Genomic DNA, 24,714 nt, shown 5'->3' with positions numbered 1-24,714 from the left:
TGTTTCTAATCATGTAATTCTGTGGCTTGATAAAGCATTGCCTTCTGCAAGCCCTACTTTTCATGTGCTGTTTGATTCACAGAATATAAACTGGCTTTATGGCCCCAGCTATTACAGATGTCATCTTTATACTATATTTAGAAGAAAAAAATATATTTTGTACTGTTGTATTGCCACTGAATATATTTCACATAGTTATCACAATTTTTTGGTTTTTGAAAATAAAATGTTATCAGATATTGGCACTGAACTGACACAAAAGCCTTACTTTTAAAACTTATTTAAAGCTATTCTTACACACGTTGAGCCTTAAAATGGGATCAGAAGTACCTTATCAAATGAAATTCAAGTGCTGAGAGGTCATGACATGGACATAACACGTAATGCTCTTAACTGGCTTAGTGCTAACACCAGGCAGCTCCATCTGTTTTTCTGTGTTGTTTGGCTGTTGACAGCCCTCACATTGACACAAACTAATGCTATTACTGTACATCTTAGGGGAGAAACCGAGAAGCAAAACATTTAGCATGGAAGGACATGTCATCATACAGCCTACTGTGTGTCACTGAATCATATGGTTGTCATGTAAATCAGCCTGGATTTGTGGTTGTCATGTAAATCAGACACATAAGACTGGTTACATGAATGGAGGTTAAGCTACCAATGACTTATTTTCTCAAATACTTAATTCTCTCAGAATCTGTTCCGTTGGAAAAGTACTCGCTGAATAATACATACAGATATATTATAATCATGTATACTGCTTAAGTGACAGGTATTACTTCCTCAAGACAAATTCCCCTTTTGGGCAATAAAGGTTTCAATTAAATTTATTAGCCTCAGATGTCTGTCTACATCAAGCTATTTTTACTGTAAAGTTTGGGAAACCCTATAGGTAGTTCTCTGTCTTACTGCAATAAAGCTCTATGGACCAGCTCTACTGTTGTCAGAAGCTGGCGACAGATCAAGCTTGTCATCATGGCTTGTGGAGACCCTTGGCTTAAGAGGTGCGTGTGCCTGCTCCTCACACCCAATCACTAGACCTGCTGGGGGGTATTAGGAGCAGTGCTTTCTCTATACACTCCCTGCACAGGCTAGACTGAACTAGAGCAAACATGAGCTTCACTGTCGAAGAGAGGGGCAAGCCCAATACGATGGACTACAGAGTTTTTTTCAGTAAGTGAAGCTTTTTAATATGCTTGATAAACAAATGGAAATTTGTCAGCTGCTTTCTGTAATATTGACAGCTTGACATATATGGCTCCTGTAGGGTCAAATTGCTCCTCCCCCTGTAGGCCTACTGCACGTCCTTCAAGGCTCGCTTTTCATGTGTTTGAAAAGTCCAGAGTGCAGTCAGAATGCATTCATTACTCTCTTTACAGAAAATTCGGAGGGGAAATATATTTCGCCATTCCATGACATACCGATTTATGCAAATGAGGCTGAGGTGAGAATTCTTGTGTGTGCCTTGTTGTAGATATTTCTTTAAGAATATATTTCTAGGTCTTTTCTGTGGCAGGCTATTCTTTTCACTTCTAGTGGATCTGGTGGTTCTCCAGTGAGGTCTTTTAACAATTATGACAGACATCAACATGGCCATGCCCCCATCACACGCACACAACTCCTGCACCATCCTCTCTGCCCCCTCCAGGTGATCTTTGAAGGAAATCAGCCACACCCTGGGTTAGTGTTGGTTGATTGCTGAGATGGCACTGTACAAACATCTAATTAACAAGCACTGATAAAAAAGAGCTTCATGTGACAAGAGTCTTGTCAATCGGAAAGCCAACAAAGAATGAAACAAAGCATGCCTGTTTCTTTTGACAAGAGGAAATACAAAGGAAAGACGGAATTACTGGTGGTGATAACTTGTCTGCCAATAACAATAATCAATCTTAAAAAGGTCTTTTGTACATTGATGACAGATACAAATGAATCAAATCCAGTATAATTTTTTAAGTCAATTATTTGGTTTAAAAGATAAGACAATGAATGTTCTTCCTCTGACAGAACATCTTCCATGCTGTTGTTGAGGTTCCAAAATGGACAAACGCAAAGATGGAGGTATGTGTATGTGTATGTATGTTTGTGATCAGTATTGTAGTGCAAGTGATGTTGTCCTGCCGTGTCAAAGAATGTTTAATACCCCTTTAATCCTCTCATTACAATTTCCCTCAGATTGCAACCAAAGACCCTTTAAATCCATTGAAACAAGATGTCAAAAAAGGAAAACTTCGCTTTGTAGCTAATGTGTTTCCACACAAAGGTTACATCTGGAACTATGGAGCGATCCCCCAAGTAAGTCGCTGTACAAAGTTCCACAGTCAACCTCAATCAGTATGAACTAGGAAACAGACCATCAGTCACAGTTGTTTGGTTTTGTGAAAGACGTGGGAAGACCCAGGCCACACAGATGGAGACACAGGATGCTGTGGTGACAATGACCCTATTGACATCTGTGACATAGGAAATAAGGTAAAGTCTACTGTTTAGTATTGAATGAATGGCAGCTACTGTAGGCTACTTCCTGTAATCAATAGTTTCAAAACTATACAATAGGTCAGATTGTTGCTTTATAATGACCACATAATGTGAATGAGTAAAGGACCATTTCCTGTATTGCTTTGCTCAGTCCATTTTCCCTGTGCTGTCCAGGTATGCTCTCGAGGAGAGATCATTAAAGTGAAGGTGTTGGGGACCCTGGCCTTGATTGATGAGGGTGAAACGGACTGGAAAATTATCGTGATTAATGTTGAGGACCCTGAGGCCAGTGACTTTAACAGTAAGAGGATTAATTACACTTCAACAGTTATCTGAAATAACAATGGTGTTTGTATACTGTAGTTAATAAGGGCCATTTGTTTGTATGATTCATGCAGATATTGATGATGTAAGAAAACTCAAACCAGGCTACCTGGAAGCTACTTTCGACTGGTTCAAAAGATATAAAGTTCCGGATGGAAAGCCTGAGAATCAATTTGCATTCAGCGGGGAGTTTAAAGACAGGGTAAATTATTTATGCATCATATTATGCATCTACTGTGCATGCATCATCTTATGTTTCTGTGATATTTTGTCTTAACTTTATGCTAATTGAATACAATTTTGTATACTCTTCCATTACAACTGGAATTTACAGAAGAGCATTAGGGCCAACAACAGAGTTTTTTTTAAGCTTCTCAGTTTAAAGTCAGAATTTCTGAGAAAAAAAGTCAGAAATAACTTCTGAGATTAAAGTCAGAATTTCTGAGATTAAAGTCAGAATTTATGAGAAAAAAATAGGAATTTCTGAGAAAAAAAGTCAGAAATAACTTCTGAGAAAAAAGTCAGAACTTCTGACTTAAAACTCAGAAGCTTAAAAAACAACAACTCTGTTGTTGGCCCTAATGCTCTTCCGTAAGAATTTCTATTGCACTGGTGCAAAACATGAAAAAAACATGCATTTATAATGTGTATTCCCAATGCCATTTCAAAACATCATTCATGAACCATTGCCGTGTGGCGAATTACAGACCCCCCTAGAGGTCCTGTAATTATATTATAATTGTTATATATTATTATCAGTTCAAAACAGACATCTGCTTAGCAGTCTCTCGTATAGTTTTGCTATTATTACTAGATTCCCTTTAATGGAATACACATTCTCTCTCTTTAAGGACTTTGCTATTGAAACAGTCAAGAGCACTCATCAGTTTTGGAAGGCATTGATCTCCCAAAAGACTAATGCTGACGAGCTAAACTGGTGAGAAATGTTATCCACAATCCAGCAAATATCTCCATGTTCTCAGTTCACATTGAACTAGGCCTATGTAAAGAAATTGGATCGGATGTTACAAGAAACAACAAAAATGTGAATATGACCTAAACTGGTATGTTTGGAATGCATTAGTACACTATGAGGCCTACGTGGTACATGTTTGGAAATGTCTGTATTGTTTTTGTAAGCTGGGTACACATACAACAGCCAAGACCATTTGAGAACCGAATGTTTGCTTTTTAACAGCCTTCTCAATTCTAAAACGACGATTTGACATAATGGATCTTCAAGACTCTAGAACAGAAAAACATTCTAGAACTATAAAAGTTCTAAAGCTGCTTAACTGTTTTGGCTGTGTAGCTATGTGAGCCCAGCTTTAGAGACATGTATTGAGCTCCTGGGCTATACTTAATTGAACCATCCTTTTCTCAATCCCCACCTGTTTCTTCTTACCGTCACATGTGGGCCAGCATGAACACATGTGTATCAGATAGCCCATTCTATGCCTCCAGTGCTGATGCAAAGGCTGTTGTTGATGCTGTAAGTTCATTTCAACTATCCTACTGTATACAGTCATCATTTTGTCCACATGTGCGTCAAGACTTGGCAGCAAAGGACAACCTAAAAATAGTATAATTCTCTAAAGATGTGTTATAAACTGAAATCTGACCTTATTATCCTGTTTTATAGGCATGTGCCTATGGAGATGCAGAGCCTATTCCAAGTTCAGGTGTGTGTCTTGTTTTCATCATATTACTGTGTACCTGCACCTCAGTTTTGAACAAATGTGAACATAAATCTCAAAGCAGCTACTTTTTCTTTCCTGTTCTCCATGTCTTTCATGTGCACATTGTTCTTTTTCCAGCCGACAGATGGTTTTACTACGAGAAGTAAGGGACAAGACCAGGAACCGTATCATACTGGGGTTCTTATTCATCTGCATATCATTGTGCTTTTTGTCATTGCTTTTATTTATTGATGTTTTGTGAAGCACTTTGTGACCCCTGTATGTGAAAGGTGCTGTATAGATAAAATGTACTTACAAAAATGTACTTTACATAAATATAAGTCAGAAAGTAGTTCCACATTCATTATAGTGAGGAACTCTTCAGTCAGAATGTAAGCTGCTGCTATTTATTGTGGCTCACATGTCATTGATGTGATTTGATACAGAGATCTGAAAATGTGTCTGATATCTGAAAATAAAAAATTAAAACTCCTGTTTCTGTGGTTGTTCATCTGCACCAGTGGTCAGGTATCATAATGCAACCTTGAGACATGGGGGGCCTGTCTGTAGCCCGGGGGCTGAATAAACCCCAATACAGCTGGTCTCTGGGGTTGAGTACCACAATCCTATTAGCTTCTTTTGATTTGAGATACCCATCAGTGTGAAATGGCTCTGTGGTGTTGCCCTGGTGCAGGTTAGAAATGCATGGGATGAGAATATGCATTGATTCAGACCCATGCCATGCCCGTTTGGTGCTATGTGTCACGTTTAGTGCTACTGTATAAAAGCCAGTGTTCCAAATCCTGTGTTGTCAAACTCATTCAAACATGTCCTCCTGGATTAGCTAGGTAGAATACGACTGGTTCATGCCTCTTGGTCTGTCACTTCACACACTGCTGTCATATGATGTTATAGCCTACAGTGCAGCAGTATCCATTAAGACAATATAGGCTACTCCTGAACAATGTTCAACAGAGGTAGTGGTATGCTTTCAATCGTAGGATTTCTAGCCATTATTGTAATCATAGGTTATAGTGTCATACCTGGCAGGGTCTATAACGAGCAGTTACTCCCACGCACGCAAGGGGGCGCCATGGTCCTGCTAAGCATCCATGTGCTAAGCGCAGACAAGCTTCCATTGGATGGAAGGAGTCATCCTACCGCTGCCTTTGGCATTAGCTAGCATCACTGTCGTTGCCCTCGGTACAGGTAACGCTTGACAGCTTTATTGACTTGAGCTTATAATTGAAATCTTGTGTTTTCGAGAGGGTTTGGTCATGTGCTTCTGCTATTGAGATGAAACTCGAAACAAATGTGATTGCCTTGTCAACACATGACAAATATATGAGGCTAGGGATGCCGTTGTAGCTATCTGGCCGGTACTTAGGAAGCTACTGTAGTGCTAGCTAACTAGCACTAGATATTAAGCCACAGCAATCATTGAGCGTCATCCATCATTTAATAAAGTTAACTAACTTGTAATGTTACAGTGAGACTATTGCGATTGTCAATAGGAAATGCGTTTTGAATAAGTAGCCTAAACAAAGTTAGTTAGCTAGCTATCTGTGAGCCTGTGTCTGGCCAGCTGAACAGGACAGGCAGCTGCTTTGTGGTTGTCTAGCTAGTGCTAGCTAGCTAAGCTCCATAGCTAAGCTCCATAGTATCTACAGGATTACTTGCTACTTCTAGCTAGCATGCATCCAACCTGCCCTTTCATTCCAGGCAAAGACCAACATCATGTCATTTCTGTTTGATTGGATCTACAAAGGCTTTAGCGGTGTACTACAATTTTTAGGTAAATCATCTAATTGCTCCTATCCTATAATTCTGAAGCTATGCTAGCTCCCAATGTAGTTGAATTGTTAACTTGTTTATTAGCTTTTAATGTGATCGGCAGAAGTGTCCTAAATGAAAATATGGATCAATATTGCCAGGTTTGTACAAGAAGTCTGGGAAGCTGGTTTTCCTGGGGCTTGACAACGCTGGGAAAACGACACTCCTGCACATGCTGAAGGATGACAGGCTTGGACAACATGTGCCCACGTTGCATCCAAGTAAGAATTCCCTCAAGCAGCTCATTCTCTCATCCTCTCTCCTCTAGTGGGCACTTATCCTATCCCATCAATTGTTTTCTTTTTCTTTTTCTGAAAGCATCTGAAGAGTTGACCATTGCTGGAATGACATTCACCACATTTGATCTGGGAGGTCATGTCCAAGGTAGGTCGATGTCTTGGTATGCTTGTCAAAATGTCTGTGACAAAGTAGTCCCCCCCAAAAAGACATGCTTTTCTCTGTTTCACAGCAAGAAGAGTTTGGAAGAACTACCTGCCAGCAGTCAATGGAGTGGTATTTCTTGTGGACTGTGCAGATCATGACCGACTCTCTGAATCCAAGATTGAACTTGATGTAAGATGTAACAAATTAAATGAGTTTTGCAGTCTTATAATAAATCAGAGGATCGTTTCTTGTTCTGGTCTTGTCATGTACCTATGAACCTACAGTATTCCCTGCCTCTGTTTTAGGCTCTGTTAACTGACGAGACCATTGCCAATGTTCCAGTCCTGGTTTTGGGTAACAAGATCGACCGCCCAGAAGCCGTCAGCGAGGGGGGGCTGAGAGGAGCGTTCACTCTGGATGGACAGACCACTGGGAAGGTCAGCATTACAACTGGAAATAATGAAATCCTGGAAAGCATCAGTTTCATTTAAAAACTAACGTCCCTCTGTGTGTGTGTGTGTGTGTGTGTGTGTGTGTGTGTGTGTGTGTGTGTGTGTGTGTGCATGCCTGCGTACGTTCCTGCGTGCATGCCTGTCTGCGTGCGTGCGTGTGTGTTTGTGTGTGTGTGTGTGTTTTGGTAGTAAACGTGTATTCTCTAAATGTGATACTGTATGTAAAACTCATGTGTGTGTCTTTCTTCTTTAGGGCAAAGTTCCCCTGAGGGATCTGAATGTACGACCTCTGGAGATTTTTATGTGTAGTGTGTTGAAGAAACAGGGCTATGGAGAGGGCTTTCGCTGGCTTTCACAGTATATCGACTGACATTTGGAAAAACAGTGCCCTTTTTTTTTTTACCAATTGGGACTTCAAAGTCAATTGGCGTTCTTTTGTTTAGCTAGAAGGGGAGGTTTGGTGAAGGAAAAGAGAACCCTCATAATCACATACTGAGGTGGGGAAGCCCTCGAGAGTCAGTCCCAGCCTCCTGGTGGAAAACTTCAGGGGGATGTCTGTCTATCTGTCATGTTCAGCGTGTCAGTTTTCTATGCACACTTTTAGAAAGGGTTCACTGGTGAGCTGCCACAAACTGACATTAGGTTAAAATGATTTCATTATTATTGGATTATAATATGATTATAATATATATTATTAAATATAAATCCATTACCTGGCATGTACAAATATAGATATATTGACAAATGATGTCCTATCTGTACAGTACAAGGCAGATGTTATGTATGAATGTAGGATCTTACTCTGAGATTTGAATTATTTGATGTATTCACTTGGACCAAGTAGTGGGATTGGTTGTGGATGATGAGCCCTGATAGTGAATGATGGTACATAGATGCAACAGGCGTGGGAAGATCAGGTTCCCTGCACCCATACAAAGTAATATAATGTTCTGAATCATTTTATCTGAATTAATCTAGAGTTGGGATTGAGAGTAAAAGTAATATAAAGTCCCTGCAGTTGTTGCCTTCAATGCCCTCAGCCAAGATGTATGCCATCTTTCTAGTGACTTTGGAACGTTAACAACGTAGAGCTTAGGGAAAGCATGTTGTCATGAAGGCGATATGGTTTTAGTTCAGTGGCGTAAGGGTGAGATGTTATCAAGTTACATTGTATCCTGTAGGAAGAGGAGATATTCATGGCCATTGCATGAAGCAATACAGCAAAATGACCATCAGTGGCCCACAAAAAGAGGTGATGTTGCTCTTCAGGTGTTATATATTGGGCCCAATTCTGCCAGTCTAGTAAAAACGCCATCTTTCTTGGATGTCTGGATTGATGCATTCCTTAAAAACGGTATGTGAAACAAAGGGAAACTAATTTGCACATGTATTGAAAAGTTTATTTTCCACTGCAATAGTTACTGATGATGTTTTTGTCATTGTTAGTATACATGGAAACTATTCATCCTTGCTCCCATAGGAAACTGACATCTCAATGACCTGGTCACACTCACCTGTCACTATGTTATTGATTCAGAATTTAATCTTGGTATTATGATCATCTAATAACCTAGGGTCAAGACTGAGTTACAGTAGGTTTAGTTTAGGATCATCAAAGAAAATGTATTGGAGTTACTCAGATCAATTTTACTGACAGTTTTTTTTGTGGATTTTGACCGGGTTCACCTCAGTGATCCATTGACTAAATTCCTGTATGCTGTGTAATTTATTGTATTTATTTATAATTTATGAGTTATGTTTTGAATGACTCGAATGAATCAAAGCTTGAAATGCTGAAAGTACTTTTTGACAATATATGGATATGAGTGTACATCTCCAGGAATACAGCTTTTATACCAGTGTTCAACTTTTGTGCACCAGTAATATTTCTGTATTCACTGTAAATAATGTAAAATAGAGAATAATTATTGAATAGTTCATGTATTTGAACTTAAAGCATACATTCCTGAAAGGGTATTAATAATGATTATTCATTGCAATGTGAGCCAATTGAATAAATATTTTTAACAATCCTGTGTTCATGACCTGAGTTCATCCTTGAGGTTTTACTCAGCGGAGTAGAAGAGGACAGCACTTGGAGGCTGTACATTATTTAGGCTCTAGAGTGGTAACCTCTAGTATCCTCTTGTACTTTTCACGAGAGAACAAACATTGGCTCAGTTGCTGTCACATGTCTTCTGAGTTCAAACAGAAGAAGTCATGTGTGAATGAGTTGAGGCAGGAGTGTAACATCAACACACCTGACTTCAGGAGAGGCATCTATGGTTTCTTTAGCTGTGGCGTTCACATTGATGCTGTCTCACAATAGATTACAAACAGTAAAATATTTTCTGATATTTTTCCATTTGCACATTCATGGATGGAATTTCATCTTTCAACAATAGGGGGCAGACAAGGACAAAGTAAATCCTTAAACTAAAGAGTGTCTTGAATTCAGGAGCAATAACCTCAATTTTGATATATACAGTACAAACATAACAGCAATATGTAGGCTTAGTATTGGTGTAGGGTTGACATGATGGCTGAAACTACCTCAGTAATGCAGAAAGGTGACATACTGCTTTCCACGGCTGCCTGACTGCTAAGAACAATCTGGGGCAGAACAGACCTGCAGATTATATCATATAATGTATCTTGAGCTACTTCCTTCAGTCACAGAGTTTAAATCCATGGCTCTAAACCTTTCTACTTCGACCTGTAACTGTTTTTATTATTATTATTATTATTATTGCTGTTGTTGTTGTTGTATATTGCATTTGTTCTGTTGATATTTGTGTCTCTGTGTGAACTCATCAACACTGTAAATGAGTGAAACCTCGGTGCTTTACATGTGAATGAAGGTTTGAAATGAAAATGAAATGAAGATCTCTAGTCAAAACTAATTCTTATAACAGCATAATGATTTCAAACACAATGCTCATCATTTAAATCCACCAAAGGCGAACTGCAGCGGCAGGATAGGGAACAAGTGAACTAAGATTCAACCTAAAGTTTGCAGACTTGGGAGAGGATGTGCATTTTATAACATGAAAGCAAGACCCATTTGGCCCCATTGCCTTTAATAGTAAAGTGCTCAGCCTAGAAGTACATTCCTGTCACTAACATGCAATACTATAAACAACCACGTGTCCGCCCTATTCATAGTATGGATGAACAAATGGTTACGATATACTCTTAGAAAAAATAACAGTGAGAATTCAAGTATACGCACAGTACATCAAGTAACATACACTTTTTTATAAACACAAAAATACAGTTTCAAGTAGCATACTGAAGATAAAACATTGAGTGGCACATTCATTGAAGTGATTTCAAAGTCAGTAGATTAGAAAGAGGGACTGGTGACATTCTTTGTAGTGTTTGGGACACATAACATACATTCTACAGGTTTTGAGTAAAATAATGCAATAGGAAACCAAGTCTCATACCAGTGTAAGAGATATTAGACATTTTGTCAATGTTAATAATCAAATGAGCATGTTAATGGTTTGTAGACTGTCAGAAGCTGAGTACATTTGTATACTTTTAGCATAAAAGTAGCGCAAAACCTTACTAAACAACCCTCTTTCTAATGTAAATAGCTACATAATGCACATAACACAGGTGAGGACAAGTTTTGATGAGGTCCTTCAAAATGTCAGGCCTTTTCTTTTTTCAAGAATTAAACTTCATATCAAACACATAGAGAGATGGTCATTTCTCACAATAGTGGATACAAATCTCAAAAACTGACATTTTGATCACAGCTCGTCTTGCAGGCGTACATTATAGATTTAATATATACAAGTCTGTTTGTTCTGACTCCTTGATCGTACCACGAACTGTTACAAAACTGTTACTGTGTCATCTCAGCAGAATGGTAGCATTCTAATATTCAAGCAGTTGTTCACAATGGAAAATATCTATACTGTCAGTGCATAGATGACAGCTGATGTACAGAGAGGATCTCTGGTGGGTCTACATGGCCTCGCTGCCTGTGGCAGTCCTGGTCTTCAAGACAGCAAAACATAAAGCTCTGTTGCTCACAAAACAGAAAAAGAATGAAGCAATACACATATCTAAGACAAAAACTGGTCATATCAGCATGGTACCCCCGTCCCTACACCCCATAATAATTGAGATTCAATACAGAATTCCAACCCTCCAAAATCCTTTGTTGTCACAGAGGGAGCCCTGCCTGCAGTTAACGCCAGCAGACTTGACCGGGCACGCTGTCGGGGTTCAGTTCTACCAGATGTAGCCTCCATCATCTGCCTCTCCCTCCTCCTCCTCCTCCTCCTCCGCCTCATCCCCGTTCTCCTCCGGCTCTTTCTCCTCCTCGTCCTCCCATCCAACGCCGCTGCCAAAGTCTCCGGAGTAACTCGCCACCTCATCTAGAACAGGAAGTCAAGTAGGTCACGTTTTGGGCAAACCTTACAGTAGCTTCGTAGGTTATGTATTAAAGGGGAATTTGGATGTAATATTGAGTATTGCGTACATTTCTGGTGCCTCAGTTACGATACCGTAGGACGCACCGCACTTGCATATCACGCCGCACACACTATATACACACACTTACACACATTTCACTTTGCACACTCACTGTATATGCAGGTACACTGACCCTACTGTTTGTATACTGTTTTTGTGCATGGCTGTAAGCCAGCGCACCTAGTATAGCGTTTGTCCGGTTATCTCCACTGCACAAGTAGAGAAGTGGTCAGAGCATTAGACTCCCCCCTGGGAGACCGGAGTTCGAGACCCGGTGGAGATGACTTTATGTTATCATCAGTGTAACTGCTTTAGCCACTGATTGGTACCATTAATGTTACGGAAGCTCTGCTAGTTGTTGTGAGCTCATGAGTTAACTGGCTATCCCGCTCTTATTGTGCTGGATTAGCATTGGAAGCATTGGAACTGATGTGTCCAGGCGACAAGACCTACAGACATTATTTAATGTCATTTCAATTCACAGCTATTTCAGTGGCATGACTAGCTTCCGTCCTACCAGTCCTCAACAGAAACAAGCCAGCCACACACATAAGCCAGGCTGGACCTAGCCTGGTGTATCTTATCTTATTTTACACTTGTATATTGTACTTACTCCTTGCACTGTCCTGTCTTTGCACTGTCCTGTCTCGTCCCTGCACCCTGTCCAATGCTGTCTCCATGTTATGCTCCGTGCCCGAAACAGATTCCTAATATGTTGAAAAACTACAATGGCAATAAACCGGATTGTGACTCTGATTCAGATCTGTCTGCTCGCCCGGCCCCAGCACTCACCACAGTCAGGGTTGCCATGGATGCGAGAGCCCAGCATCTCTCCACCGTGCGGGTCGACGCACCAGCACTCTCCTCTGCTCTGCTCGCACTGCCGCTTCCTGTAGTAGCCGTCCTCATCACAGCTGGGGATGTACATCCCTGAACACACACACACACACACATGCATGCACGCGCATGCACACACGCACAGCCACACGCACACAAACACAAAGCCACACACGCACATACACACACAGCCACACACACACACACACACACACACACACACACACACACACACACACACACACACACACACACACACGCAGGTTGTTAAATATTTATAGCCTCGGTGCACATAGCTGCCGATGCTGTAGATAAGCGCAGCATAAATGAGAAGGCCGGCGAGCATTGTAGACCTGTGATAGAACTCTCCGTCAGATCTGCTGGAGAATTCTAAACAGAGAATGATCCAGAAAGCTTTATAGAGCCTGGCAAAGGGCCGGAGATTTACACACGCATTCTCTGGTTTATGTTCTTCAGTGAATCTGGAGTGTCATGTAAATCCAGTGACAGAGCTCCGCCGTCACGCCATCCGCCCCGGACCCCCCCCCCCCCCCCCCCCTCAAACCCGGACGCCACTCAACATCCCACTGTGGTTGAGGGGATGTTATGAGCACGGCAAAAGAGCGAGAGAAGACAAGGAAAGAAACAAGAGTGACCTGGACCCAGCGGGGAGTCACTTCCTGGCTTCTGAGCGCCAGAGTGACGTCGTTTGATCGGCCCTCTGGGTCCGAAATGCTACTTGAAATGCTTTCATTCACTTTTCTGCGCGTGATTTCTCTCGTCCGATTGAAGCATTTCAAGTAGTATTTTGCTCTTTTTTCCCCTTAGGCGCCGCCCTCTAATCCCCCCCCCCCTCCTAGATTTGAGGCTAATCCCGCCCGCGCTCTTGTGATGTTTTTAATGAGGCTCCTCCAGCTCCCCTGCTGTCTCAGGCACCTTGTTATGTAAGCACGGCCAGACGCACGCCGCCGAGAGCCAGCCCACGCAAGGACACCTCCCAGAACAGATCCGAAGGGATGTGTCTGCGAGCACCTCTACGCCAAAACACATTTGCACGCAAACACGAACCCGCGCCCACACACACGTTCAGTCGCACACAAACACATAATCACTCAGCGCGCACACTCTCAATGTTCAAAATAGCTACGCAGCAAACACTTGCCATGGCGCGTTCACTGCAATATTACAATACATTCACCACACCCACTACTATACTGAACATTCCCCATATTCCCCATTCTTGCAACTCAAGATTTTATTTACCAGGCTTTTTTTTCTCCACCTCTTGTACTTGGATCCTCTCCAGCTCTGCCAGGCACGGGGGCTCTAAGGAGACAGGAGAAAAGTGATGACACACAATACTTCTGACAGCCCCCCCACCTCCCCAACATTGCCCCCCCCCCCCAAAAAAAACCCTTCATTTCAGTCAATGCTTTCCATAATTACACATACAATTAAATCAATTTGTTTTAGATTTTGGATTGCGTTCTGTTATTGATTGTCGAGTGCTCAGTGAAAGCGCAACGGGACGCTGTATTGCTGCCGGTGTCTGACTGTGAGCTGCTTCCATTAAAGACACTAAATAGACCTAAACCCATCTTCACTACAGCCCAAAGATCAGACTGTCCAGTGGTCCCCCAGGTGGTATCCTGGCCCCGGTCATACAGAGTGTTTCTCCCTGGCTGACCACCAGGTAGTATCCCGGTCCCGGCCTCCACAGTGGTACAGTGTTTCTGCCGGGCTGCCCAGCTGAGGAGTGCACTCAGAGAGGTGGACTGGTCCTGAGGACGTTCTGAGTGACTGATCCACAGTGTGAGTCAAAGCCAGACCCACAGAGTCCAAAACAGCTGAAAACTTCAACTCCAGTGGGTGTGCCCCAAAGCAGCTACCACTAGATCTTGGATTTCTTACATCGATCATATGCTTCATCATAATACTCAGAATCGCTTTGCAGTAGTGAGATATGTCAAATAGAGCAGAAATATTATTGCTTATTACTGAATAATTGATGAGGGAGCCGATGTAATCTAGACTTGCCTCAAATGAGCTGCTAACCAATCAATCACCTAGGCCCATATTTAGAATAAGTCATTAGAAACTAATATAGCAGAGAGGAACTAGATCGATGATGTTTGCTCCCCATGGGCTAAGTGAAATCTGTCCACAGACGTTAAATAGGCCTAAACCCATCTTCATTACAGCCTAAAGATTAGCCTACATGTGGTTTGCACTGATCTGTTAACCAGAAGACAACAGTTATAATATAGTTTTCACTGACCTTCATCAGTCGGTCATGTTGGAGGTTTTAAGGCCAATTTATACTTCATCGTACAACACTTTTGAAAGTGTCGACAGACAGAAATGACGTTACTGTCGACACTTTTGGTGTCGGACAGGGGTGTCTTGCACCTACCAAACTTTCTAATGTCGTAGCTGCCGTCACTTTTGTCGCACAGCTGTGATTGGATAGCTAGATAGAAGGTACATTCGTTGCCATGGATCAATCAGCCACACGTCTGCAAGTTACCATGGAGGTAATCAGACACTTCGCTGAAGTATAAATGCTTAAATCGGTCAACATTTTTTTCTGTCGACAGACATTTGTCATACGACACTTGTCGTCGAGTATAAATTAGGCCTTAGGCTACTGAATGTAGATAGTTAGCTAGCTAGTCAAGTCAAGTCAACTTTATTTATATAGCACTGTTCATACAAACTTATGTAGCACATTTAGAGAAAAAATTATTATTTAATTAAATTTTTAATTTAATTAATTAAACAGTTATAAAATAGTAGATACAAATAAGAGCTAGCTACATTAAAAATAAGAGCTAGTTAGATAGGTCTATCTCTGTCTACTGATCTATGTAGTTAGCTAGTTGGCCTAAACCTAAGCTTAAACCTCCAACATGGCTGGCCGTGAAAACCCTCTATTTCCAAGCACCTTACCTTTCTTCTCTAGGAAACTAAGGGGACCCCCGGAGCGCACCTTACCTTTCTTCTCTAGGAAACTAAGGGGACCCCCGGAGCGCACGGTACCTTTCTTCTCTAGGGAACTAAGGGGACCCCTGGAGCGCATGGTACCTTTCTTCTCTAGGGAACTAAGGGGACCACGTTACCTTTCTTCTCTAGGGAACTAAGGGGAGCACCGGAGCGCACGTGACCTTTCCTCTCTAGGGAACTAAGGGGAGCACCGGAGCGCACGTGACCTTTCCTCTCTAGGGAACTAAGGGGAGCACCGGAGCGCACGTGACCTTTCTTCTCTAGGGAACTAAGGGGACCCCCGGAGCGTCACACTCACTCTCTCTCCAGAAGCAGAGGCACCACTCAGCGGTGGACACCTTCCCGTCCTGGTAGGAGTCACAGGAGTTGAAGAAGGGCCGGATGCAGACCTCGTACTTGTCCAGGTTGATGGCGGCCAGCTCGGCGCGCTCCAGGTACAGGTCCCCGTTGGTGTCCAGCTTGGTGAACATCCAGCCTATGGAGTCCTTGCAGCTGGCCACCAGACTCTTGTCCAGCACTGGAACAGGACATGGGATTAGTGTTTTGTTTTTTAAATCGTGGGTGAATTTGGCGTGATAAAGACAAAAACTCGAATCAAATGATGTCATCTGTCAAATGATGCATCAATGATGTCATCAATGCATAATGTGTGGAGTTTTTGTTTTTTTGAAAACGTTAAAGCTAGCTCATATACAAAGCTGATTGCTAATCGGGGAAGTGCTGTGTGTGTGTGAGATTATACAGTCAGGGTGTTGGAGCCTGAGGCAGAGCGCTTGGGAGGGGGGGGGGGGCGGGGGGGGTCTAGCCTTCGTTCTCACCTGACGCCGTGCCAGTGCCAGGCTTGCCCGAATTGTTCTGCTTGGCGTTGCCATGGAGGAGCTGGAACCAATCTCGGAGGCGGTCTCCCAGGTCAGCCAGGTCCTGGCCGGTGCAGCTCTCTGAGGGAGGAGGAGAGGGAAGCCCAGCATCACTGGGCTGGCACGCACACACACACACACACACACACACACACACAGGCGCGCACACACACACACACACACACAAACACACACATGCACTCACACACACGCACACACACACATACAAATACACACACACAAACACACACACACAGCACTCGCTCTGACTCACCTTCCCCAGCCACACCAGGGGCTCAGGGCCTTTTTATAGACTCCGCCCACATACACAGATACATGGCACGTACTGCACAGCACAGCATGAATGATAGGTTGCTTTTGAAGCCCACTCAGATAACCCTGTCTCACTGAATTCTATTGAGTAGTACACGGTATGTTCGGAATACATAGTGTTTGTAATATGACTCATAATAGTCTGGTAATCAAAGCAAACATACGCTTCCACTATTGACTAAACTGCACATCAGCAACTTGCTGTTTTCAGTCTTTGTCAGAAAACAGGAGTAACATTTCCGTTTAATCCTTTGGCATTTTCACATGACCAAGACTCCTGGACAATAAATTCTGTTTGGATAGGGGAAGATATATGTTGGGCTACGTTCTAAATAATTAATTAGTGTGTGATGGAGGCGGACTTTCCAATCAAAACGAAACCACCAAAGCAATCCCCAATCGCCGAAATAGACCTGTATTGATTCCAAGGAATGGAAGACCCTAGAAGGGATCCATGTGAGGAGATAGGAGTCCTCCCTTGTGCTGTGCCCACTGTATGCCACACATATCCTCCGTTTCCACCACTGCAGGTTGACAAATGTGACCGCCGCTGGAGGTTTGGTCCTGATATCTGCCAAGGTCATTTTTCACTTTTTTATTTTTTTTATTTTTTACAGATTATGAAAGTGTAAATTGGAAGTTTTCAAATGATGTGCCATGCATTGAAATCTGCAAATATTCTGAAATCATTAAGCAGCCTCAAAGATTCAGAGCTGTTCACACTTCTCACAGGACATGGTTTTTGACAACAAAACATGACTTGTTAGTGATCCTAAAACTGTTGTTTGTTATATTGAGTGGTTCTTCACAACTTCAATTTTCATAATATGAAAAAAATGAAAACAGGAAGAGAAAAAAACAATGTATTTTGCCCTCTAGCACATTTTAAGGATTGCAGACAATTGGACCAAACATCCAGGGGCCTCATTTATCATTATGTACAGTATACACCTTTTTCTATACCTTCTTTCCCCCATTTTGTGCATACACACTTTTCTCCGTCAACTATGTAATCTATCAAACCAAAACTCGACGGGAAAATGTGTGGACATTTACACCCATTCTGAGCATGGTGTACACCCTTTCTGAAGACGGGGAATTGGCGACGCAGGTGGTGAGTCAGTGAATTGCAATGTGCGAGGGAGAGAGGAAGAGCGCGGGGAGTTTCTGAATGCACTATCATGTCTATAATGGCACAATTCACCACAAAAATGTATCTCAGTGCAAGATTATTTCCTCTAACAGGCCTATTTATTGTCCCAAATTGATTTGCTTTCCAAACGTGGCCGAAGCTGTTCCAAACTTGTCTGCGCAATGATAGGTTCTCACACACCAAATCCAGCACACCATCAAATCAGATGCCAATAATTAATGATTAGATTGTCATCAAGATGTGATCAAGTACATCTGTTTGCTGCAAGCTTATAAATATTGTGGCGAGTCCACCTGTGCGTAATGGAACAAGATGGATCCAGCAATCCTCGGGCTGCTGGACGACCTCGCCACTGTGTGCAACGCCGTTGCTGACCCCGGAGACGGTGGAGGGAGGATCAGTGTTCTGGGACCAACCAGATCTGCAGGCCCACGATGGCTGACCGGCTAATCACACCATTTAGACTCCCTAGAGCCGGGCTCTTTGAGCGATGTGCTGAACTGGGTCCAGCATTAGAAAGGACCACCCGGCACACCCACGCCATGTCAGTGCCAACACAGGTGAGCCTACGGACCACATATACAATTGAATAATGAGGCCAAGGAAGTACTCCAAAAATTAATAGTAATGATGAATGTGTTGTTCACATTTGGACATACTGAAGTGACCTAGCCTACATGTTTTGGCACAGGTACTAACCACTCTGGGTTTCCTGGCAACCGGGACATACCAGCGGGAACTAGCTGACAGGTGTGTATGATGAGGCAAGGCAAGGCAAACTTTATTTATAAAGCACATTTAAAATGACAGCAGTCAACCAAAGTGCTGTGCAGAGGTGGGCCATAAGTAAAAACAAGACAGTACAAGCATGAAACATGACTCAGCTTGTGACTGAGTGAAACACCAGGGAGAAGTGGGTTTTAAGGGAGGATTTAAATATATCACGATTCTGAGAGGATCTGATATAAAGGGGCAGGCTATTCCAGAGCCTCAGGGCGGCGGCCGCAAAAGCCCTGTCACCTCTAGACTTTAATCTGTTTTTGACACCTCCAGCAGCAATTGGTCGGCAGACCTTAACATTAACTTGTTCACCCTTGTGGCTGAAGCCCCTGCTAGGAATGATCTAATCCTGCTAAATCTTTTCCCTATAGGTCTGAGATATCACAGCCGTCACTGAGCGTAATAATGCCTGCAGTCTGGGATGGCCTCATTAGGATGAATGATCGGTACATTAGGTTCCCTTACACTGTGTAGGAGCAGGCCGACACCAAAAGGCCATTTGCAGCAATGTCCGGTTTTTCGGTGCCATTGACAGCACTCACATCATGATGATGGCACCAGGGACGGCGCTGCACCGGGGCTAGGCGGGGCTAGAGCCCCGTCACAAATCTGCTTAGCCCCGGTTAAGACCCCTCAAACATTTTGGTATATATTTTATTTAAAAAATAAAATAAAAAAGTAAAAGTTCATAATCAGCCATTCTCTCTTCATAATCAGGTCCCATGGTTGCGTGCTCGTGCTACAGGTACCCTGCGATTTACATGCGCGTCTACCTCCCACATAGGGGTCTGGTCTTGTTACTACTGTATGCCTACGAGCCTAACAGCTCACCTCGCCAGACGAGTCGAGCTGATGTGAGTGTGCTCGTACGTTAGCCAGTCGTTCATAATGGATCATTGAATATTGGCAATCAGTCAGCTGAAAACCCCGCTCGGATGTTTTTGCTGTATGTATTATTAGGTCTAGATTAAATAGGCCTATCACACGTTCGAGCAAATTCTTTGATTTAATTGTTTGCATCCATAGGCGTAGGAACCGAGAGGGGGGGACGTGTCGGTGTACGGGCGGGTGGAGAAAAAAAAGTACATTTGAAACTTATTTTGAACACAACACGCGAGGGACGAGGGTAGCTCGTTTTGACAGTGTTTGAATATTGGCCAATCACCACCAACTTCACTTCACTTGTGGAGCATTAATGTAACCCTTTCTCCCGCTGTGAGTTTGAGGACGATTGCATTTGGATGAGATAAATGTCTCTCAGTCATGAGGGTAAACTAGCAAACTTTATGAAATTAGACATTGGGTGCGATTAAATCAACAAATGAGTTTTGAATCAGAACGTTTGATGGCTTGCGACTGATTTTTAGCCTACTAGCACTAGCATAAGTAGCCTAACTTACGTCTAACTTTAGCTAACTGGCCAAGCTGGCTGACAAGCAGCAACAGCTTATTATAGCTATGAAAATGGCGTGTTTAATGTAAAAATCATTCATACACCCTTGTCATGAAAATCAACTTTTTTCTTAGTACCCCCATGTATTGGTCAAGCCCCTCCTTAGCGCCTGGAGAGAAAAAATCCTGGCGCTGTCCATGGATGGCACCATCCACAAATTAATCTGTTTATGTGAATTGCAAAAATGTGCACACGATCAACACCCAAATCATTCAGCTGCTACTTTGCATTGACCATATAGAGAGTTTGGGCGTGTAGAGGGCGGGAGGCGCATTCACATGCACACTTCTTTAGGTAAGGTGTGATTTATCAAGGGAGATTTCGTACAGCTGTGCGTACGCACGGTTTGATTAATCCGAAAACGGTCTACATTTTTTGGGTGTATGCCATTTTTGCCATTTGGGTGTACGGCCACTTTTAGTGTTGGTTTTACATGGTCTTTGATAAATGAGGCCCCAGTGGCGGTCACAAATGGTTTTGCCCAAGACCTTGAGACACAGAGAATGGCGTCCGTGCTGACCGGTGAGCGCCAGCAGGCCGCCCCACCCGTCAGGTGAGGCGGAGAGGAGGAGGGACTTGCCGTGTATATCCTTGGTCACCGTGACGGGAACGGTGGCGGTGGCACAGGGGCAGAGGCCGGCGCACCTCACACTCAGCTCCTTACCTGTCAGACAGGCCTGCTGGTCCAGCTTACACTGTCACAGAGAGACAGACAGAGAGAGAGAGAGAAGGAAGGGAGGAAGAGAGAGAGGGGGGGGGGAGGGAGAGATAGAGAGAGAGGGGGGGGAGAGAGAGAGAGGGGTAGAGGGGGAAGGGAGGGAGAGAGAGAGGGAGGGGGGGGGAGAGAGAGAGGTAGAGGGGGAAGGGGGGGAGAGAGAGAGAGAGAGAGGGGGGGAGAGAGAGAGGCAGAGGGGGAAGGGAGAGAGAGAGGTAGAGGGGGAAGGGAGGGAGAGAGAGAGAGGTAGAGGGGGGAGGGAGAGAGGTAGAGGGGGAAGGGAGGGAGAGAGAGAGGTAGAGGGGGGAGGGAGAGAGAGAGAGAGAGGTAGAGGGGAAGGGAGGGAGAGAGAGAGAGGTAGAGGGGGAAGGGAGGGAGAGAGAGAGAGAGAGGTAGAGGGGGAAGGGAGGGAGAGAGAGAGAGGTAGAGGGGGAAGGGAGGGAGAGAGAGAGGTAGAGGGGGAAGGGAGGGAGAGAGAGAGAGGTAGAGGGGAGGGAGAGAGAGAGAGGTAGAGGGGAGGGAGAGAGAGAGAGGTAGAGGGGGAAGGGAGGGAGGGAGGAATAAATGGGAGAATGATTACACTGCAGTTGAGTAAAAAAAAAATCTACACAACAACATAGACCAGGGCATAGAGCGAATCAGTGGAAAAAAATGTTCTCTCTCTCAGCCTCAGCCACACACACACACACACACACACACACACACACACACACACACACACACACACACATACACATGTCAGCAGCGCCCATGTAAATACCACCAATAGAAGTTAGTTAGTTAGTTAGTTAGTTAGAGGTTTTATTGTCCCCTTAGAGAAACTGGTGTGCTGCGAGAACACATCACGCAAGTCATCATGCATACATGCATTCACACAGATAGTACAATAAAGGCTAACTAAAAAGACAAGGAACAAGAAAACATCATCAACATTTAGGAGGCACCATATATAAGAGTGTTCAGACCAGCAGGACATTGTAGCCTAGCCCTAACCCTAGCTCTAGCCCCAGAGGAAGAGAACATATTCCATTACTTATTAAGGAGTCTGATGGCCTGTGGGACAAAAGATAACTTGCTTCTATTGGTTCTAGAAAAAGGAGCACGGTATCGGCTCCCAGACGGCAGCAACTCAAAAGACGAGGTTTTTTAAACTTGAAACAAAAAGCTGTTCTTAATGTCTTACCTGGTAAAATAAAGGTTTAATAAAAAATAAAAGAGGGTGTCTCTCATTGCTCACAATGTTGTTTGCCTTTGTTACAATTCTGTCTTTGTAAATGCGTTCCATACTTGGAAGCGTGATCCCTAACAGCTTACTGGCTGTTGTGACAGTCTTCCTGACAGAGCTTTTCTGTGCTTCGGTGGCATTAACAAACCAGCAACTGATTCAGAAGGTCAGGACACTTTCAATAAAAGCACTGTAAAACATTTTGAGCATCTTGTTGTGAACGTTAAAGGACAGCAGTTTCTTTAAGAAGTACATTCTTTGTTGTATCTTCTTACTCAGAAGGTCGGACAACAGGTCCCATTTCAGTTTAGCATCTAGCGCAATACCCAGGTACTTGTAGATTGTCACAGATTGGATCTGTTCCCCATTAATGAAAGTGGGCTGAGGGAATTTCTGCTTTCTGAAATCAATGGACATCTCTTTAGCTTTAGATGTGTTCAGGAGCAGGTTTGACATCTCGCACCATCTGAGGAAGTAGTGGAGGACTAGCCCATGCTCCTCCTCCTCATCAGACAGGAGGCTCACCAGGGCTGTGTCATCTGCGCACTTAATTAAGTGCCTATTAGAGAAAGTGCTAGTGCAAGCATTGGTGTATAAGATAAACAGGAAAGATGATAACACACAACCTTGAGGGGAATCTACGCGTGTGGTCATTTTATCAGACAGAGACGCGCCTACTCTGACCAGCTGGGTTCTACCGGTAAGAAAATCAACAATCCATGAAATCAAACCAGCTTCCAGTGAGAATTCTGTCGCCAGTATATCAGCTAGAATGCTAGATTGAATGGTATTGAATGGTGGTTGAATGGTATTGAAAGCTGATGAAAAGTCCACAAACAAGATCTTAGCGTGAGTCTTTGGCTTCTCAAGATAAGTGTACAGGAGATGCAGTAGAGTCAGGATAGAGTCATCCACCCTCCTACACGCCTGGTAGGCGAATTGCAAGGGGTCCATCAGGTGCTGTGTTTGGGCCACAATGTGCTTCTTGACCAGGCGCTCAAAACACTTCATGACTAACTGTGTCAGAGGCAGAGCTAATTGGTCGGAGGTCATTGGGCCCTGTGGGTCTTGGGATCTTCGGCACAGGCACAATGGTAGACTCTTTCCATAGGTCAGGGACTTTATGGAGATCAAGGGAAACATTAAAAAGGGCAGTAAACACTGGTGCCAACTGTTCAGCACAGTGCTTCAGGGCAGTTCCACAGATGCCGTCAGGGCCTGGGTTTTTACGAGGGTCACAGCCTCTAAGTAGGTGGAGCAGTTCTGTTTCCTTGATAGAGAATCTATGTGAGGTAGGGGGGAGGTAGGCCTCACTGTGAGGTAGGGGGGGAGGTAGGCCTCACTGTGAGGTAGGGGGGGAGGTAGGCCTCACTGTGAGGTAGGGGGGGAGGTAGGCCTCACTGTGAGGTAGGGGGGGAGGTAGGCCTCACTGTGAGGTAGGGGGGGAGGTAGGCCTCACTTTAGGCTCAGGACTGCTGCCACTCTCAAAGCGACAGAAGAAGGTGTTGAGCAGGTTAGCCATCTCCAGTCCTTCACTACCATGTAGGGCAAAGGTAGGTTTACTCCTGCCCTTGTGTGGTACGTCGGTCATCATTTTAATTCCCTGCCAAGCCTCTCTAGGATTGCCAGCTGCGAGAGTGGTCTCTATTCTTTGCTTATAGCTATGCTTATCCGGCTGTATTTGTCTCTTTATTTGCCTCTGTAAATCCCTCCTGGCTGTTTCATCCTGGTCTCTATAGGCTTTCTTTTTCTGAGATATAAGCCTCTTCAAATTGCTAAGACACCCAGGGCTTGTCATTAGGATACACCTTGCAGGTCTTAGTGGGTATCACTGAGTGTATACAAAAAATGATATAGTCTGACACTGCGACAACCCAGACATTTATATTAGGGTGCTTAAAAACCTCCCATAAAGTGCAGTCAAAACAGCCCTGCAGGGCCAACATGCTATCATCATTCCAGATTGGGACAGTCTTTGTCTGAGGCTTCTCCTCCTTCAGTAGCCTCTGATAGATAGGGCGAAGATAGACAACCATATGGTCAGATGCCCCTAGTGGTGGGAGAGGGGATGACAAGTAGGCACCTTTTACAGTTCCATAGCACATATCTAGTGTCTTGTTTTTTCTAGTGGGGCAGTCCACATATATATTGGTAGTACGTGCGCAGGCGCCGTTTAACGGGACAGTTATTAAAGTCCCCAAGGATAGAGAGAGAGAGAGAGAGAGAGAGAGAGAGAGAGAAAGAGAGAGACACAGAGAGAGAGAGAAACAGAGAGGGAGAAAGAGAGAGAGAGCAGGCGTGGATGCATGTGGTAAACTATTTATGGGGGTGACCGCAGAAAAAGAGAGTGCTGATTCAGATGAGACGCGATGCTTGGAGAGAGGCTTGAGTGAGCAGTCACTTCCCCCCTCCTGTCTTTTCGCACAAGGTCAGAATTAAAAACTCGACATAAATCAATCGCTGTCCAACATCGCAACGACCATTAATCATTAGGCTGCATTCTTCCAGTGCACCAGTCCTCCTGCCAGCACGGATGAAGCAGGCACCTCCCAGACACATCAGCATGATCCGGCACATGATCGCACAATCACAATCCTCTCAAAAGACCACGGCGGGATTTCCTATTCTATGCTGCAATATGATGGTGATCAAATTCAGGAATGAACCCTCGCGCAAGTGACAGATTGATTCTGAACTGGTTACAGCTTATTGGT

At 43.7% G+C, this 24,714-nt stretch overlaps 3 protein-coding genes across 3 annotated transcripts in view; 2 read left to right on the top strand and 1 right to left on the bottom strand.

Moving 5' to 3' along the window:
• Positions 1 to 1,115: 1,115 nt before the first annotated feature.
• On the top strand, positions 1,116 to 4,651 carry ppa1a (inorganic pyrophosphatase 1a; the record flags this gene model as incomplete). Its single annotated transcript, XM_084456075.1, has 11 exons — positions 1,116 to 1,176; positions 1,383 to 1,447; positions 2,011 to 2,064; positions 2,179 to 2,298; positions 2,389 to 2,475; positions 2,656 to 2,782; positions 2,880 to 3,007; positions 3,657 to 3,742; positions 4,228 to 4,297; positions 4,448 to 4,487; positions 4,623 to 4,651. The coding sequence occupies 11 exons, from the start codon at positions 1,116 to 1,118 to the stop codon at positions 4,649 to 4,651; spliced, it is 867 nt and encodes a 288-aa protein (XP_084312201.1).
• Positions 4,652 to 5,677: 1,026 nt separating this feature from the next.
• On the top strand, positions 5,678 to 9,141 carry sar1aa (secretion associated, Ras related GTPase 1Aa). Its single transcript, XM_084456393.1, has 7 exons — positions 5,678 to 5,693; positions 6,207 to 6,279; positions 6,419 to 6,538; positions 6,636 to 6,701; positions 6,787 to 6,890; positions 7,007 to 7,138; positions 7,407 to 9,141. The coding sequence occupies exons 2-7, from the start codon at positions 6,222 to 6,224 to the stop codon at positions 7,521 to 7,523; spliced, it is 597 nt and encodes a 198-aa protein (XP_084312519.1). The 5' UTR covers positions 5,678 to 5,693; positions 6,207 to 6,221; the 3' UTR covers positions 7,524 to 9,141.
• Positions 9,142 to 11,401: 2,260 nt separating this feature from the next.
• The window catches only part of LOC311324078 (testican-2), a gene marked incomplete at both ends in the record, with an annotated part of 38,975 nt that continues 25,662 nt past the window's right edge, over positions 11,402 to 24,714 (bottom strand). The window contains 6 exons of the mRNA XM_084456458.1: positions 11,402 to 11,547; positions 12,437 to 12,574; positions 13,745 to 13,807; positions 15,783 to 16,001; positions 16,303 to 16,422; positions 20,641 to 20,755. Of these exons, the coding sequence (XP_084312584.1) occupies positions 11,402 to 11,547; positions 12,437 to 12,574; positions 13,745 to 13,807; positions 15,783 to 16,001; positions 16,303 to 16,422; positions 20,641 to 20,755 (801 nt within the window). The remainder of the gene's footprint in view (positions 11,548 to 12,436; positions 12,575 to 13,744; positions 13,808 to 15,782; positions 16,002 to 16,302; positions 16,423 to 20,640; positions 20,756 to 24,714) is intronic.

Source organism: Borostomias antarcticus (assembly GCF_949987555.1).
Source record: "Borostomias antarcticus genome assembly, chromosome: 22".
In the NCBI taxonomy this organism is placed as follows: Eukaryota; Metazoa; Chordata; class Actinopteri; order Stomiiformes; family Stomiidae; genus Borostomias; species Borostomias antarcticus.
The sequence above is the reverse complement of the archived record's forward strand: the minus strand, read 5'-3'. Positions and strand labels throughout refer to the sequence as shown.